Source organism: Atheta coriaria, unplaced genomic scaffold (genome assembly GCF_025399875.1).
Source record: "Atheta coriaria isolate IRGN ID8LTWV9N9 unplaced genomic scaffold, Caltech_Dcor_3.1 hic_scaffold_9_pilon, whole genome shotgun sequence".
Taxonomy (NCBI): Eukaryota; Metazoa; Arthropoda; class Insecta; order Coleoptera; family Staphylinidae; genus Dalotia; species Dalotia coriaria.
The window spans coordinates 4521971-4537162 of NW_027045451.1; the positions used below are offsets into that span (position 1 = coordinate 4521971).

Below are 15192 nucleotides of genomic sequence, written 5' to 3' on the forward strand. Positions count from 1 at the left end.
ATGTATATCAATATTCACAGCGTCCTAAAGTATTAAGCGATTAGTAATGGAATTTGCTGATATGTTAGCGACGTATCTCATTCTTTCTGGTTTAAGCAACCGAATTTTATATTTATATGTATTTATATGTAGATTCTTTCGTGCAGACCCTCCGCTCACACATTTCCCGTTTTGCAGAAGCAGTCCTCAAGCTATTGCTCCTTCGTCCTGGCGCCTGCCATAAGCACAAAGCAGGAATACAAAAATGCAAAGTCAGCCACAACGATAGCAATAGGAATGGCAACGTATCATGAATATTTTATGCACCCCATCATATTCCGCATATATGAGAGCATTCGTCAGAAAGCGCTCGGCAGTGAAGTTGCACTTCTTCGTGGGCGCGGTTTGCACATTTCAATCTTATATTCGGTGACACTATATTGCAACTTTGAGTAACTTTTTTTTAACCAGTTTCTAGAAACTCAATAAGTTAATTTTCTGTATTTGTGTTAAATAAATACAATTTTAAATATACTAATTACTAATACATATTAAGCTAAGTAAAGTAAACATCAGCTATGGCAACTGCTAACAACTCGTCCATTTCAGAATTACGCTTGGTATTATTCGGCAAAGTTTCAGTAACTAGTTTATACATTTTTGTAGTGTCGCGTCGTGTGTAATTCCTAATAGTCCAAGCAGCCCAATACTGACATTCAAATGAATCATCTAACAAGAGATTAAGCAACCAATCAGAACTATCTAAAACTGGAATTGTACAAAAATCCTCGAGATTTTTCTTCATTGTACCCATAAACATGCTTCGCATTCGTTTATTTTTGAACAAATTTTTCTTAAATGAGTAAATCTTTAGAAGAATTCCACATGTTACCCACTTCAATTTTTGATTTGTGTTATTAAACATGTTTTTAATGTCAGCAAAAGTTATCGCATTAGACAAAATGCTATTTAATTCCTTGGAAACATGCACAGACATTACTGTAGTAATATACAGTTCAGCCACTTTGTTTTATGCTTAGCTCGCTAATAGCGTTATCAAAATCTTCAACGGCAAACCTTTAAACCATCGTCTTCTAAAAATTGGGTCAGAAAGCGCTCGGCAGTGAAGTTGCACTTCTTCGTGGGCGCGGTTTGCACATTTCAATCTTATATTCGGTGACACTATATTGCAACTTTGAGTAACCTTTTTTTTAACCAGTTTCTAGAAACTCAATAAGTTAATTTTCTTTATTTGTGTTAAATAAATACAATTTTAAATATACTAATTACTAATACATATTAAGCTAAGTAAAGTAAACATCAGCTATGGCAACTGCTAGCAACTCGTCGATTTCAGAATTACGCTTGGAAATATTCGGCAAAGCTTCAGTAACTAGTTTATACATTTTTGTAGTGTCACGTCGTGTGTAATTCCTAATAGTCCAAGCAGCCCAATACTGACATTCAAATGAATCATCTAACAAGAGATTAAGCAACCAATCAGAACTATCTAAAACCGGAATTGTACAAAAATCCATGAAATATTTCTTCTTCATATTATCCATAAACATGCTTCGTATTCGTTCATTTTTGAACAAATTTTTCTTAAATGAGTAAATCTTTAGAAGAATTCCACATGTTACCCACTTCAATTCTTGATTTGTGTTACGAAACATGTTTTCAATGTCAGCAAAAGTTATCGCATTAAACAAAATGCTATTTATTTCCTTGGAAAAATGCACAGACATTACTGTAGTACATAATAGTTCAGCCACTTTTGTTTTATGCCAGTCGCTAATAGCGTTATCAAAATCTTCAATGGCAAACCTTAAACCATCGTCTTCTAAAAATTGGAGCTTATTCTGCTCATGATCTAATGTAAAATAGTACATTATTTCTATAATTAGTTCCTTCTCCTTTTTATCTGCATTTTCAATATTAACTAATACCTGCAAAGGTAAACAAACATTTAAAACAGATATTTAACAAAGTACATTCTTACTCTAATTAGATCCATAGATCCCAATTCAGTTCGTTGTTGATCTGTTGCATTTCTTGTTAGCAAACATAATAAATCTAATGTATTGAAATGATTGATGTAACAATACACCGACAGATTATTACAAAGCATGTGACTCAATTCTAAAAATTCCTGCAAAACACAAAATGAAAACATATAGGTACTGGAAAAGTATTTGGAATCACCTACCGATTCATTTAGAGTTTCACACCAAGCAAATACGGAATAAAAACATGCAATAATTCTGTCATCGCATCCAAATAAATTGATTTTTTCCAACATTATTCTAATGATTGTTTCTATGGGAATGTAGAAATCGTCAATTGAATTTAAAACTTCCCCCAACAGAATGCTGAAAGATCATTATTGATACTTTTTTAGTTATAGAAGTCTCTAAATACTTACAATCCCCAAAAACACATGAGTTTATCATTATCCTTGTCCATTACATTATTCAGAATTAGATTCAAGAGTGATCTTACATATGATTCAAGATATTTCCAATTCCTGTCACACATGTTAGCAATGACCGCTTTGAATATGTAAGGTTTTTCGGAATAATCTAATAACACCTGGTGAAACATTTCTTCCATGAATTCTAAATTATTATCCGTAATAGCAAGTGAAATTGGTGTGCGTTCGTCATTAGCTGTTGTCCAAAGGAAATATGGTGCAATGTTATATGCCTCCTCTAAAGTACCTAATTTCGAAGTGATTACATCATGCATAGGATTATCCTCGCTAACAGAATTCATATATTGTCCCAACATTGTCGATAATGGCGAATTCGAAAATTGCAAACAGAGTGATAATGGCGTTTGCAATTTTTTGTCTCTTGCATTCCCATCTGAGCCATATTCAACAAGATAACGAACTAGCTCCCTTTTATTGTGAGCGCTTGCCAGATGAAGGTAAGTGTGGTTGTTTTCTCCTAGGATCTCGTCGATTGATTTGTCATAATTCCACTGCAGAAACATGTCAACGATATCAATACAATCATATACAATTGCACTATGTATAGCTGTATGACCACTATGGTTGCAATAATAAAGATGCTTACTAAACCAACTGTTACACAATACTTTAAAAGTACCAAGTTGTTTAGCAATTGCGGCTGCGTGAAATGGTGTGTCACCATTACTGTTAGCGATATTAGCGTAAAGTTTACGACATAACTTTTTGGATTTTAAGATGTGTGAAACAATTTGCACATTACCTTTCTCAGCAGCCGCATGCAGCATGTTATTTCCAAATTCATCTCTAAACTGGCGAGAAGAAAACTTATCATTTACTTCAACAAATACTAAATCAAATACTTCGACGTTATCAAGTGAATTGCCCGCTGCCAAATTTAAAACCGTGATATCGTCGCTCCATTCATATTGTTCCATTTTGGCTTTTGTCAATAGTTTTTTTAGCTCTTCGATACACCCGCTTTGAATGTGATCATTTATTTTATTTTTTAATTTTAGAATGGTTAATGGTGAATTATGTCTCGCAATTAACTCTAATAGACTCATGGGTGGCATGATTTTTTCACATTTCCTTTGGATTCTTTTATTTTTATCGTCAATCTCCTCAATAAGCATATTTGCAGTATCATAGACGACAGTTCTTCTATCAAGTTGTAGTATATCTGCGAGAGGATCACCGTGAGCTAAATGGTTTCGGAGTTGCCTTCCAGTAAGAGTGGGATATTTGTTTAAAAACCAATTTCTATTCTGATTTAATCTCTTCAAATCTTCATCCAAGATTTTTAAAATAATAATCAAAACAAATTCAACACCTAAATCGCTTTTCTTTTCCACCTCAATTTTTAAAATTTTTAAAGATTTTTCATAATTTATTTCAAGATCTTCTTCAAATTTTTTTCCATTCGCCTCCTTCCGCTTCGCTTTTTCTTTTGGTGTACCCTGTTCCTTATTAAGCCGTTTAAACTCTTTAAGTAAATCGGATAAAATGTCTTTGTCCGCATCACTTACTTTGCACTCAGATACTAGTTTTTCTTCAGCTTCTTTCCAATTTGCTGATGACATTTCTAATAAGTTATAATTGTATTCCTTTCGCAATTTGTTGTTGAATTCAAACCTTGCTAATAGGCGATTGACTTGATTTTCACGAAGTTGATTGTTTCTGACGGAAGATTCATCTAATGTTCCTATGGCTGGTTCAAATGAGGAAAATTCAAAATTTAGCGTGTGTGGCATCGATATTAAATCTGGTGTGCTTAATATTGACTCTTTTATTTTGAAAGCTTGTTCAAATCTTTTAAATACGAGTACATCTCCGATTTTTATAAATATATTATTAATTAATCTGCTCAATTTTGAATAATCTTCTTTATCGCCTGGAATCGTCGTTAAATGACACGCCATATCTCTAATTGACCTGATAGATTTCAATGGCAAGATATTATCCATTAATTTTAAGAGATTTTCTGACATATTTGGCGTTTGCTCGCTTCCTTTAACACATTCACCACACATTTGCAGTATTCTTAAAAGTCCATAATAATTAGCTTCATGACGGGGTTCAAATAAATCATGTAATCTTTGTAAAGTATGCAAATCTCTTAATTCCCAATACGTTTTATCAATAGGCTCTTTTATCTGCGCTGCATACTTTTTAAATTTTTCGATATCGTTATAATTTTTTAGGAACATTTCTAGGCCCTTATTAAAGCATTTAACATAATCGATAAATTGTGTTTTTTTGATAACCGTTACTTGATATACATGATTTTCATTATGTGCATTCATATAATAATCATTATATTGATGAATGTAGAATAGGAACGCATTCCACGGCAATTCTATTTTATGTTCTTTACTGTCAAATTTAAAGCTATTAGCAAAAAACAAAATGTTATTAACAAGATAATTTTTCAAATCACTTGAATCCTCTTTTTGTAGTTCCTGTAATAATGTATTTAGATATTCAATTGTCAGCTTTCTATCAGTGTTAGCTGCAACTTCTGCCCCAGTGACGTTATAAAAACGTAAAGGCACGAGTATCGAATGTATGTGGTTGCGCATTTTTGCGGATATTGTGTTACCTTGACTGCAAATATGACAATATGCTTCACATATTACTATATCTTTAGTATTGTTGTTTAAATGTTGGATTGCTTGATCAAGTCTCAAACAATTGTTTTCTGTCAAGGCATTTACAACTTCAAGAATTATATCTTGATATAAATTCGGAAGCTTCTCGATCCTTGTAGAGTCAGTGCATCCTGCATATAACTGCATATAACCCTAAAAATAAGTACATTTATATGATTCCTTTTTATAATGCTAAAAAAGTAAAAGAGAATTCCACTTTCATGTGAAACGAGGCTAAGAAACATACAAAATAACAAGAAGCAAAAAGATTTAACTCAAATACGCAAATACCTCTTTATTTATTTCGAGAATTTGTGAATTCATCTCTAATGGGCGCGGTTCGCTTCGATTTGCTCCTTTCACTCCTTTCATTGTGAATTTAGCATCATATACAAATCCAGTTTAAATAAAATAATTCAATTAATTCAATAAAACAGTTCATTTAATTAGGGTAAATTAATAGTATATTCACTTTTATATTATATTTTACACCAGTATTAATTTTATATAATTACTGCTCCAACCGCGCTAATAATCTGCGACTTACTGAGTCAGTGTAAACTTCAAACTCGTCTCGCCAAGGCTACATGTTATCTGACCGAACACTGTTCAAACCGAGCGGATGTTTATTATCAAACAATCGCGCCTGTTTCTAAAATTATCTTGAAAACCTTGTCAAACGCTAAATTATACAAAAAATCCATATGGTCCCTGTACAAAATAAGTTAAAGTTTACGTAACCATTGAATGGATAAATCATTTGAATTTATTTATATTAATATATGAAAATTGCACTTATTAATGTATATCTCGGCTACTTATAACAGCGTCCTCCATTGCAACTGCAAGTTAGCTATCGCTAATTTCAGATTTCCGCCTTTCCGATTTTGTGGCAAGTTTCTCATTCACGAATGGAACTCATTGTTTCAGGGTTACGCCGTGTATAATTTTAATAGTCCACGCTGCCCAGTACTGACATTCAAATGAATCTTCATTCAAAAAAAGAACAAGAAGCCGTCAAACATGTCCAAAATTGAACAGTGCAAAATTCTTTTAGGCGCTCCATTTTTTGCCAAACTAAAATCTTTAAATTGATCACTATTAAATACGTTCTTCTTAAGTGACCAAATTTGTACTACAGTAAGCTACATGTTACCCAAACCAGTTCATCACTTCCTATCGTTTAACAGGCTTATAATACGGTGGTTTTAGTTACAGCATCAAATAGTTCAGGTAAATGTTCAGACGACAGTGAGACATAAGAGTTTTTGTCGTCACCGATGTATACCGATTGCCAACACCACTTTTAAAATTCCTCTGATGCAAAAGGACAAACCATTGTTTTCCCAAAAAAATAGCGTTGTGTATATTTTCCATGATCGCACGTTAACAAGTAATAATATTTCAATACTCTTTTTTCGTGCAAAAATCGGCATTTTTGATATTATATAATACCTACAATAAAAAGACTATATAATTAAAAGAATAACTCAAAAATTAACTACTTGAATTAAACCTATAGTTTCGAATGTGATTTTTGTTCATATGTTCCGATTTTTACTAACCAAGAGATTAAATCTAATGTATTGTAATGGTTGATAAAATTATCCTTGGATAAATAATTAACCAAAATATTACTTAAGCCAATATATGCCTGCAATTACCAAAATTTTAAATAGTCGCTTTTAAAAATGCAAATAATTTTTTTTAAATACCTCGTCACTTAAAAACATGCACCAGGTAAACACATCATGAACGCATTTAATTATTCGGTCATCGTTTTCAAATAAACTGATTTTCTCCAACATTATTCTAATAATGGTTGTTTTAAGTATGTAGATATCTTCGAAAACTTTCACCATCTGACCCAATAAAGTGCTAATAAAAAATTATCATTAAATGCAATTATTGTAAATCTTCTACGTTTATTTCTACTTACAATCCCCAAAAGCACGCCAATTTGTCATTAAATTTCTCCGTAAGAGTATTTAAAACAAAATTTAATATTAGCCTTACGCATGGTCCATCAAGACATTTTAATTCACTGTCACACATGATAGAAATCACTTTTTTGTATATATATGGTTTCTCTGAATAATCTAGTAAAACATGATGAAATATTAACTCAAGCATTTCTCTATTATTTCCTAAAATGGCATTGTCAACGGGTGTTTTGCCTTCGATATCTGTGGTCCATATTAAAAAAGGTGCAATACTATAGATCTCTTCAAACTTAGATGGTGCATTACATTTAACAGCCGAATGCATTTTATTATCCTCCATTATAGGATTCATATATTTTTCAATCATTAGCACGTCGGGTGCATTCGAAAACTGTTTTCCTAATAATAATGGTGTATCAATGTCCTTGTCAATCGTATTTGCGTCTGATTCACGTTCTATGAAATAACGAATCAGATTTTTGTGATTGTAGTCACATGCAAGGTGAAGACAAGTTTGGTTTCTTACTGCACGAACACTATCAAGTGGTTGGTGATAATTCCATTTCACAAACACTTCAATAACGTCAATATGATCAAATACAATTGCACAGTGTATTGCACCCTGCGCATTTTCGTTAAAAAGTTGGATATGTTTACTGAACCAACTATTACACAATATTTCAAAAGTACGTGGCTGATTTGCAATCGCTGCTTTGTGAAATGGTGTATCACCATTGTAGTTAATGACATGAACATGTTTTGTGTAGAATGAAGCCTTCGTTTTTAAAATATTTGATAAAATTCGCACATTGCCTTTTTCAGCAGCTACATGCAACATTGTATCACCGAGATCATCTCGAAACCATTTTTGGTGATCACCAATTTCATCAAATACCAGCTCAAATAGTTCCACATTGTCTAGGTCATTGCCCGCGGCCAGATTTAAAGCAGTAGTTTCTAATAAATTGCGCCACTCAATATCTTCCGTCTTCATTTTGTTCACTAGCCTTTGTACTTCTGTAATACACCCTTTTTGGATTTGATATCCAAGATCTTCTTTTATTTTTATAAGCGCCAGTTCTGAATTAGTATTTGTTCGTAATTCTGGCATTGGTATGGTTTGTGTTACTTTACCACATTCTTTTTGTTTCCTGGCAGTTTCATTTTCAAGTTCTCCAATTAAAATATTTGCAATATCGTAAATCGTCGATTTTCTATCGATTTCTAGGAGATCCACATAAAGATCACCGTGAGCCAAATCATTTCGTAACGATCTAACAGTAAGCGTAGCACATAACTCTGTATACCACTTTCGATTAAGATTAAAATTCCGCAATTCATCAGCAATTTTTAAAATCAGCATCAAGAGCAATTCAACACCTAAATCGTTTTTCCTTTCAACTTCAGTTTTTAGAATTTCTAAACATGCTCGGTAATGTTCGTCTGCATCATCACTGAATAATGGAGGATTTGAAACAGTCTCAATTAAATTCGGTAGTGTTTTGTCGTCTGATTGATCAATTGGCCATTCTGACAAAAGTTTTTGCTTTTCTGCTTCAATTTGCTCATCTGACACTTTTAGTAAATTGTAATTGTATCCACCTTCTACGTTGTAATGAAATTCCATCAATGCAAACAACCGATTCACATTGTCTTTGCGCAGTTGTATGTTTCGATCGGGAGATTCGTGTAATGTACCAAAAGCTGATCGGAATGAAGAGAGCTCATGTTTTATTGCGTGTGGCATTGGGATGGATTCAGGTGATTGTAATATTAACTTTTTTATTTTTACTGCAGTTTCCAATTGTATAAATTTATAAGTGAGTTTAATTTGTTTAGCAATTTTTGCAATCAAATTGCTTAAATCGTTCAATTTTTCTGCATCTTGAATTTCAACTGGAATAGATTTTAAATGGCATACTTTATCCCTAAATGTTTTCATATCTTTCATGGGGAGACACTTCGTCAACAATTCCTTCAATTCCCCTGATATATTCGGAGTTTGATCAGTGCTTTTAAGGTATTCTCCACACGCTTGTAATTTTCTTAAATATCCATAATAATGTGTTGTATCAGAACACACAACTGTTTTATATAGTTTCTCGAGGGAATGCAAATCTTTCAATTCGTAATAATATGTCTTCATCTCTTCCGCCATCTTTGTATTCTCCTTTTGAAAATGCTCGTACACTATACTATTGTTTGGCAAAGTCATTTCAAATATCTTTTTAAAGTTTTCAACCATGGTTTGAAATTTGTTTTCTGTGATAATACCGACTTGATATAGATGCTTATGGTTTGAAGTTCGGACAAATCCCGCATATTGTTGAATATAGAATGCAAACATGTTCCATGGTAAATCCTTTGCCCAATCTTTACCAAACTGCAATTCAGTACCATAAAATATTATTTGTTTGATATAATTGTCCATAAAACTAGGAGAGTTCATTTTTAGTAATCCTTCAAAACAAGAATGAATAAATTCCAGTTGTTGTATATTGTCATTATAAGTGTTGCTATCTTTTTTAGGATCATAAATCCTATAAAATCGCGATTGCATCAGTATACAACGAATTTTATTGTGCATTTGCTTTGATAAGGTTCTGCCATGCATATGCATATAATTTAGAGCTTCACTTATTACATAATCTTTGGTTTCATTATCCAATACTTCTACTTTCTCTAGAAGTTTCAATAAATCGTTTTGCCTCATAGCATCTGCTACTTGCAGAATTGTACATGTATACGTGTTTTGAATTTTCTCCACAGTTTTAATATCAGTGGAACTACTAGCAATAAACCCCTAAAAATATTAAAACCAAAAAAAAACGTTACTCCTGGAGATAAGAGAGAATTGCAGCAGTTACACATAGTTGATTACCTCATCGGTCAAACTTAGTGTTGGTTTGTAATTAGGAATATATATTGGTGGTGGAGGAGGCGGAGGTCCTTTCTTTTTCTTTTTTCTTTGTTGCTTTTTTTCCATATTTTAACTTTTAATATCAAGTTTGTGTTCGTATCCTGATTGAAACTAACTTGATTAATTTATTAACAGTTATAAAGTAATCTAAAAAAATTACACATGTCTATACAAAAAGTACTAAATCCACGTGAGATTACGAAACATAAAAAAATCAGAAACAAATTTGAAAATTTATCGTACTCAAATACCTCACTCTTTAGTTTCATAGAGATGAATTCATTTTACTGGGCGTGGTTTTTCTTGCCAACTTCAATCCTTTTGTTAAGAATTCACTATCGAATTCAAATCCAATTTAAATAAAACAGTTCATTTAATTAGTGTAAATTAATACTTTATTCACTTTTATATTATATTTTACACCAGACTTAATTTTATATAATTACTGCTCCAACCGCGCTAATAATCTGCGACTTACTGAGTCAGTGTAAACTTCAAACTCGTCTCGCCAAGGCTACATGTTATCTGACCCAACACTGTTCAAACCGAGCGGATGTTTATTATCAAACAATCGCGCCTGTATCTAAAATTATCTTAAAAAACCTTGCCAAACGCTAAATTATACAAATAATCCACATGGTCCCCACAAAAATAACTTAAAGTTTACGTTTAAAACTTTATCTAACTTTTCTTCTCTCCGACATGTTTGTAGCAATGTTCAAGAATGTCCTAGCTGCCACAGTAAATGCCAACTTCAAGTGAGCCTGATGACAACATCAACACTCACATCTTAAGATGCGCTTCCAACAGCGCCCGCAGGAATTTCAAAGCAGACCAGTTGCGCACCGCCCGCCGACGCTGACGAAACCCTCGTCTATCTAATGCAAGTCATCCCATCATCTCATCATGTCGTCGTCCGATTGCCATCCGCATCATGGAAGCGCTGACAACTTTATTAAGATCAAACCGCAGACATCACGTCTTCTTCCTGGCGAATTTTCAGGTTCTATGGAATGCTACGTACTGAAAAACTAGGTACTTTTGTAAAAGTCAAATACTCTCCTATAAAATATCAAAATTACTGACTTAAAAACATTTTTGGAACTGAAATTAAATCTAATCAAACACAAAGAGGTGCCATTCACAATATAATATTGATTGGCAGGTCATTACAAAATCTAATAGAAAATTGTTACTATTATATTGATGTCTGTGTCTGTTTATTCCTTTAAATCGTCAAACTTTAGACATACCGGAAATTAAAATGGAATAGACTTAATTTCTAACTTTTTTTGATTTTTTTCTTTGTTGTACAATTTTCCGCTACACATTAACTTTTTTGATATAAACTGTTCATTATCATTTGTGTGCAAGTTTTAAATAAACTTAGCACATTTAAACATGCTTATCCTTTAAAAGATGTGATTTTTTCCAGGGTTTTACAGCAGAGCGTCGGTTCCTTCAGTCCTTAGATTACTATTAAGTTGCGTAGCGCGTTTTCGCATCCTTTACAAGACGCCCCACGCCGGCGTGATAAAGCCCAGAACCCTCTTTCATCGTGACGATAGTAGATTTGCATATCGTCCTCGTTCAGCCACAACCACAACGCGCGATGTGCTTGTTCCTTCATTTTCATCCCTTCGGTGCGTGGCGATGCGCTGTGGCGTTGCGATAATGTTGCATTTATACACTCGACGTACGCCTCTTCTACTTAGCGTGGCCGTGGCGAAAAACATTCGTGCAGAAATCATGGCGAATAGGTGCAAGTAATAAGATATGCTCAAGTATAATGGGCAAGAGAGCAAAAGGAAACCTGGAAGACTCCTAAAGATGCTAAACAGCATGTTTACCAGCCAAACCAACTCCTTGAAAGCGTAAAACGCTCTCGATTTTATATTCCGCCAACGGCACACCTGATGTTTTCCTCCTCTTTGCCTCGCTAAATAAATCAAACATACAGTTTGTTCGGTGAGTTTAAAGTTTGTATATTTTTGTTTGTAAGGGAAGAAAATTTTGTTCTGTTTGTTAATTACCAGAATGTATATTTATTATTGATCAATTGTGTTTATAAATTTAGCCGATTGCTAAAGTAAGTAACTTCTAAGCAGTCAAAGGAGCCAATTTGATTAAATCTTAAGGCAAACAATCAAAAGCTTCAATAAATAAATTAAAAAAAATTTTCAAGTTAAGCTTCTTTTGTCTTGGGAGTAAATTCACTCAATATTTAATTAAAACAATACTATATATTATAAATAAATAAATAAACTTTACTCGTAAATATTCTTCTATTTATGAAGAAAAAAAAAACTCTAATCAAGTCCGTGAATAAAAAACGCTGAACTTAGAAAAAGTTTTATCTAAAATCTATTTATTTGGAATCCTTCGCTAGTTTTTTTCTCGCAGACGTTTTGGGCCGTTTTTGTTGTTGTATCTATTTTACATGTCATTGGTTTTCTGATTACACTTGTAAACTTTTGTGTTCGCTTTGTCAACTTTCAAATGTTTGCCATTCTCTGATCCATTGCTTTCTTCAGCTGCGTGTTTTTCTCCTCTCTCTGCTGCTGGGAGTAAAAAGTCTTGACGAAAAGTAAAAGTGGCAATAAAGTCAGCCGGGTCTTTAGTATTCAACGAACTGTGGGCGATTGGATGCCCATATTGGAGTGTTGCTGAAAAAGGATTGAGAAACCCAGCGTGGATTTTGAAAGTCATCATAGGCTTTATATTTTCTTTAAATTTTCTTGTTTCTCAAATATTATTTCTAAGAATTTTTAATGTATTTGTTATCTTTTGACCAAAAACCAAAGAAATAGCGTTGCACGATGACATATTTATTTAATGTACTAACAATATCTGTTTTTATTTTGCTACATAAATTCTGCATCACATAAAATGTAAGAGGACATTGTTTCAAACGTTGGCAACGTGGAAATGAGGGCAAATAGACACGAATAGAAGGAAGAGAAAACAAGATGTCGTTCCAATGAAAGGCATTCGAGGCGGTCTTAAATCAGCGGTTATCTGGAATGACGTCGTTAGCGGTGACTAAACCAAATTGGATCAACATGTCAAACGTAGAAAATCTGCAAACGACGAACAACGACGCTATCAAAATATGTCACAACGCATTGCGCTTTGTTGCGAAACGCAATCACATTTAAACTACACCGAAACTTATAAATTGCATCAATTTATCACTGTAAATTAATAAAGCGTTTAATTAAATTTCAATGATGACTTTTTCACTCATTATACGTTTTATTTATTTTGATAAATATTGCTGTTTGGTACATAAATTGCATCTGAAATTAATTTTCGTATTTCGGCATTCTTTCTGCGTTTCATCCAAAAATGATTAATTATTTTGCTGTTTATTAAGTCTTCTAAGGTCGGAAACTTTGGAATAAAACAAAGACTTACGGCGGGCAAAAGATAGGGAGCAAGTGGGACACAAAATGGCAACAGAAAAAAGAAACAGAAAAGCCGTGGAAAGTTGAAAGGATTGCAAACGTCGCCGGACGGAACAAGATAAAGAAAACCCGCTGTACCCGCCAGTATCGGGAGCAAATTGTAATTAAGCACCACCCATTCTTAAACTTTTGCTGGCCTAGCGTTGCAAATCTACTATCCGCTACTTTTACACAAAGAAAAGAGTTTAAAAGCCTGCAACTCAAAAACAAAAATTTCTTCGAGTAATGAATCAATAATTAATTAAATATAACTTAATTACTTATTATCTTGCTTTGTAGTTGAAAATAAAGTAACACCTTAATAAACATAACAAAAAGAGTTGAGTAACGGGCACATAATTGCATCTTGTGTAAGAACACAAAGTAATTTCAAGTAAAAGGCGAACAAACAAGAAAGAAGTTTATGTTTTAAAATTGTGACGCAATTTCTATCGAACTAATTAACTCGTGCGGCGTAATGTAGTATACTTTCTTCGCTATTTCTTTCGGAAGGAGGCAAGCAAAACGAAGAACGAAAGCTCCAAGTCAGCGGGTGGGACGCTGTCGAATTATTAGTAGCATCCGTTTTACATTAGGGTTAAAATTTTAAGCGGATACGATAAAAAGTTTGTTGGAATTTTCTTAATTAACATTTCTAAATTGTACAATATACGCGTAATTGCACTTTTTAGAGAATAAATACGTCGTATGCATAATAACCCATTAACATAATATTAGTATATCTATTATTTTCAAATTATGCACTACTTAGTGTGATTATTTCAGAAGTACTCACTGTGTTGTAGTGGAGTTTTACTATTATATCTAGTGCTTTGATTTATAATGTTCAAAGTGGATAATATCGCTTCACGCAGTGAAAATTAGTTTGATTAATTTTTGATATAATCAATACCGATTAATCTTGCAATTCTATCATCACATTATATTATTTATATGATTTTGCATTTAAATCTTACTAAATTTTGACTATAATGTTTTTTGAACAAATAAATTATTTAATTTAAATCATTTATTATTGAAAACTATAACTCCTGAAATTTTAGATTTACCTAAATGATTAGATTTATTGCCACTTTGATTTGAGGCAGTTTTTACTTCAAATTGGAAATCGGAACGTATAATACCAATCATAACTTTCTGGGCTTTCTTTTATTTCTCTTCATTTTGGAGTGCCAGCGGTGGAAGGTGAAAAAGTAGAAGAATCTTTAAGGAAAGTTTAATTAGCTTGTCATATAAAGTTGGCGGAACATTTATCGATGGGCTTCCACTTCATTTTTCTTCGCAAACAAACAAACAAACGATTTCGCCAGTTTAATATTCGCTGAATTTATTGCGTTCAACGATGGACTGAAAATATGCACTTACATCATTTTTAACGATAATTGCATTCAGACGTAGTCCTAGATTAAATCCGTATATTTTACAGTGGAGCTAACTATTACTTTTGTTATAATCTTGTATTTTTTACACTTGGAGTGCTATTTATGATTCTTAATTAACAGAATATGATTTAGTAATATTTGTATGTTTCTTTCATACTCCTTAATTTTATTCAACTATTTGTTCTTTTACCACAAAAACTGCTCAACAACAATTTTTATTCATTTTTTAATTTTGGACTTATTTTAGGATACTTTCAACAGATTTAAAAAAAGAAGCAAAGGATTCATATTGTAAAAGAGCTCTTGTTCTCAAATAACAATTCTAGCAACAATATAATTTGCATTTAATGCACCCATATATATTGTCCTGAATAGCT

At 32.8% G+C, this 15192-nt stretch overlaps 2 protein-coding genes across 6 annotated transcripts in view; both read right to left on the minus strand.

The window, feature by feature from the left end:
* Positions 1-15192, minus strand: part of LOC135798683 (neurotrimin-like) — a 132785-nt gene that overhangs the window by 101579 nt on the left and 16014 nt on the right. For 2 of the 5 annotated variants that reach the window (XM_065311591.1, XM_065311589.1), the window contains exon 1: positions 5395-5917. The exons of 1 other annotated variant lie outside the window; for it this stretch is intronic. Coding sequence is in view for 2 of the 4 variants with exons in the window: in XM_065311585.1 (XP_065167657.1) it covers positions 1284-1928; positions 1982-2131; positions 2189-2351; positions 2405-5256; positions 5395-5475 (3891 nt within the window). In the remaining 2 variants the exon portion in view is untranslated. Of the gene's footprint in view, positions 1-1274; positions 1929-1981; positions 2132-2188; positions 2352-2404; positions 5257-5394; positions 5918-15192 lie in introns of those variants that run through there. 2 more of the 5 variants (XM_065311587.1, XM_065311585.1) reach the window with 2 other exon arrangements.
* LOC135799029 (uncharacterized) lies at positions 6529-10554 on the minus strand. The gene is made up of 6 exons (XM_065312039.1): positions 10218-10554; positions 9928-10113; positions 7043-9849; positions 6819-6981; positions 6609-6757; positions 6529-6558 (listed from the first exon to the last, which is right to left on the minus strand). The coding sequence occupies exons 2-5, from the start codon at positions 10030-10032 to the stop codon at positions 6620-6622; spliced, it is 3213 nt and encodes a 1070-aa protein (XP_065168111.1). The 5' UTR covers positions 10033-10113; positions 10218-10554; the 3' UTR covers positions 6529-6558; positions 6609-6619.

What these genes read in the sequence shown, in the direction of transcription:
- LOC135799029 (XM_065312039.1), bottom strand. Translation starts at nt 10,032, where the DNA reads ATGGAAAAAAAGCAACAAAGAAAAAAGAAAAAGAAAGGACCTCCGCCT. An exon ending in TTGGCGTGCTTTTGGGGATT is followed by an intron (nt 6,982 to 7,042) that starts GTAAGTAGAAAT and finishes ATTTTTTATTAG; the next exon opens with CACTTTATTGGGTCAGATGG. An exon ending in GCATGTTTTTAAGTGACGAG is followed by an intron (nt 6,758 to 6,818) that starts GTATTTAAAAAA and finishes TGGTAATTGCAG; the next exon opens with GCATATATTGGCTTAAGTAA.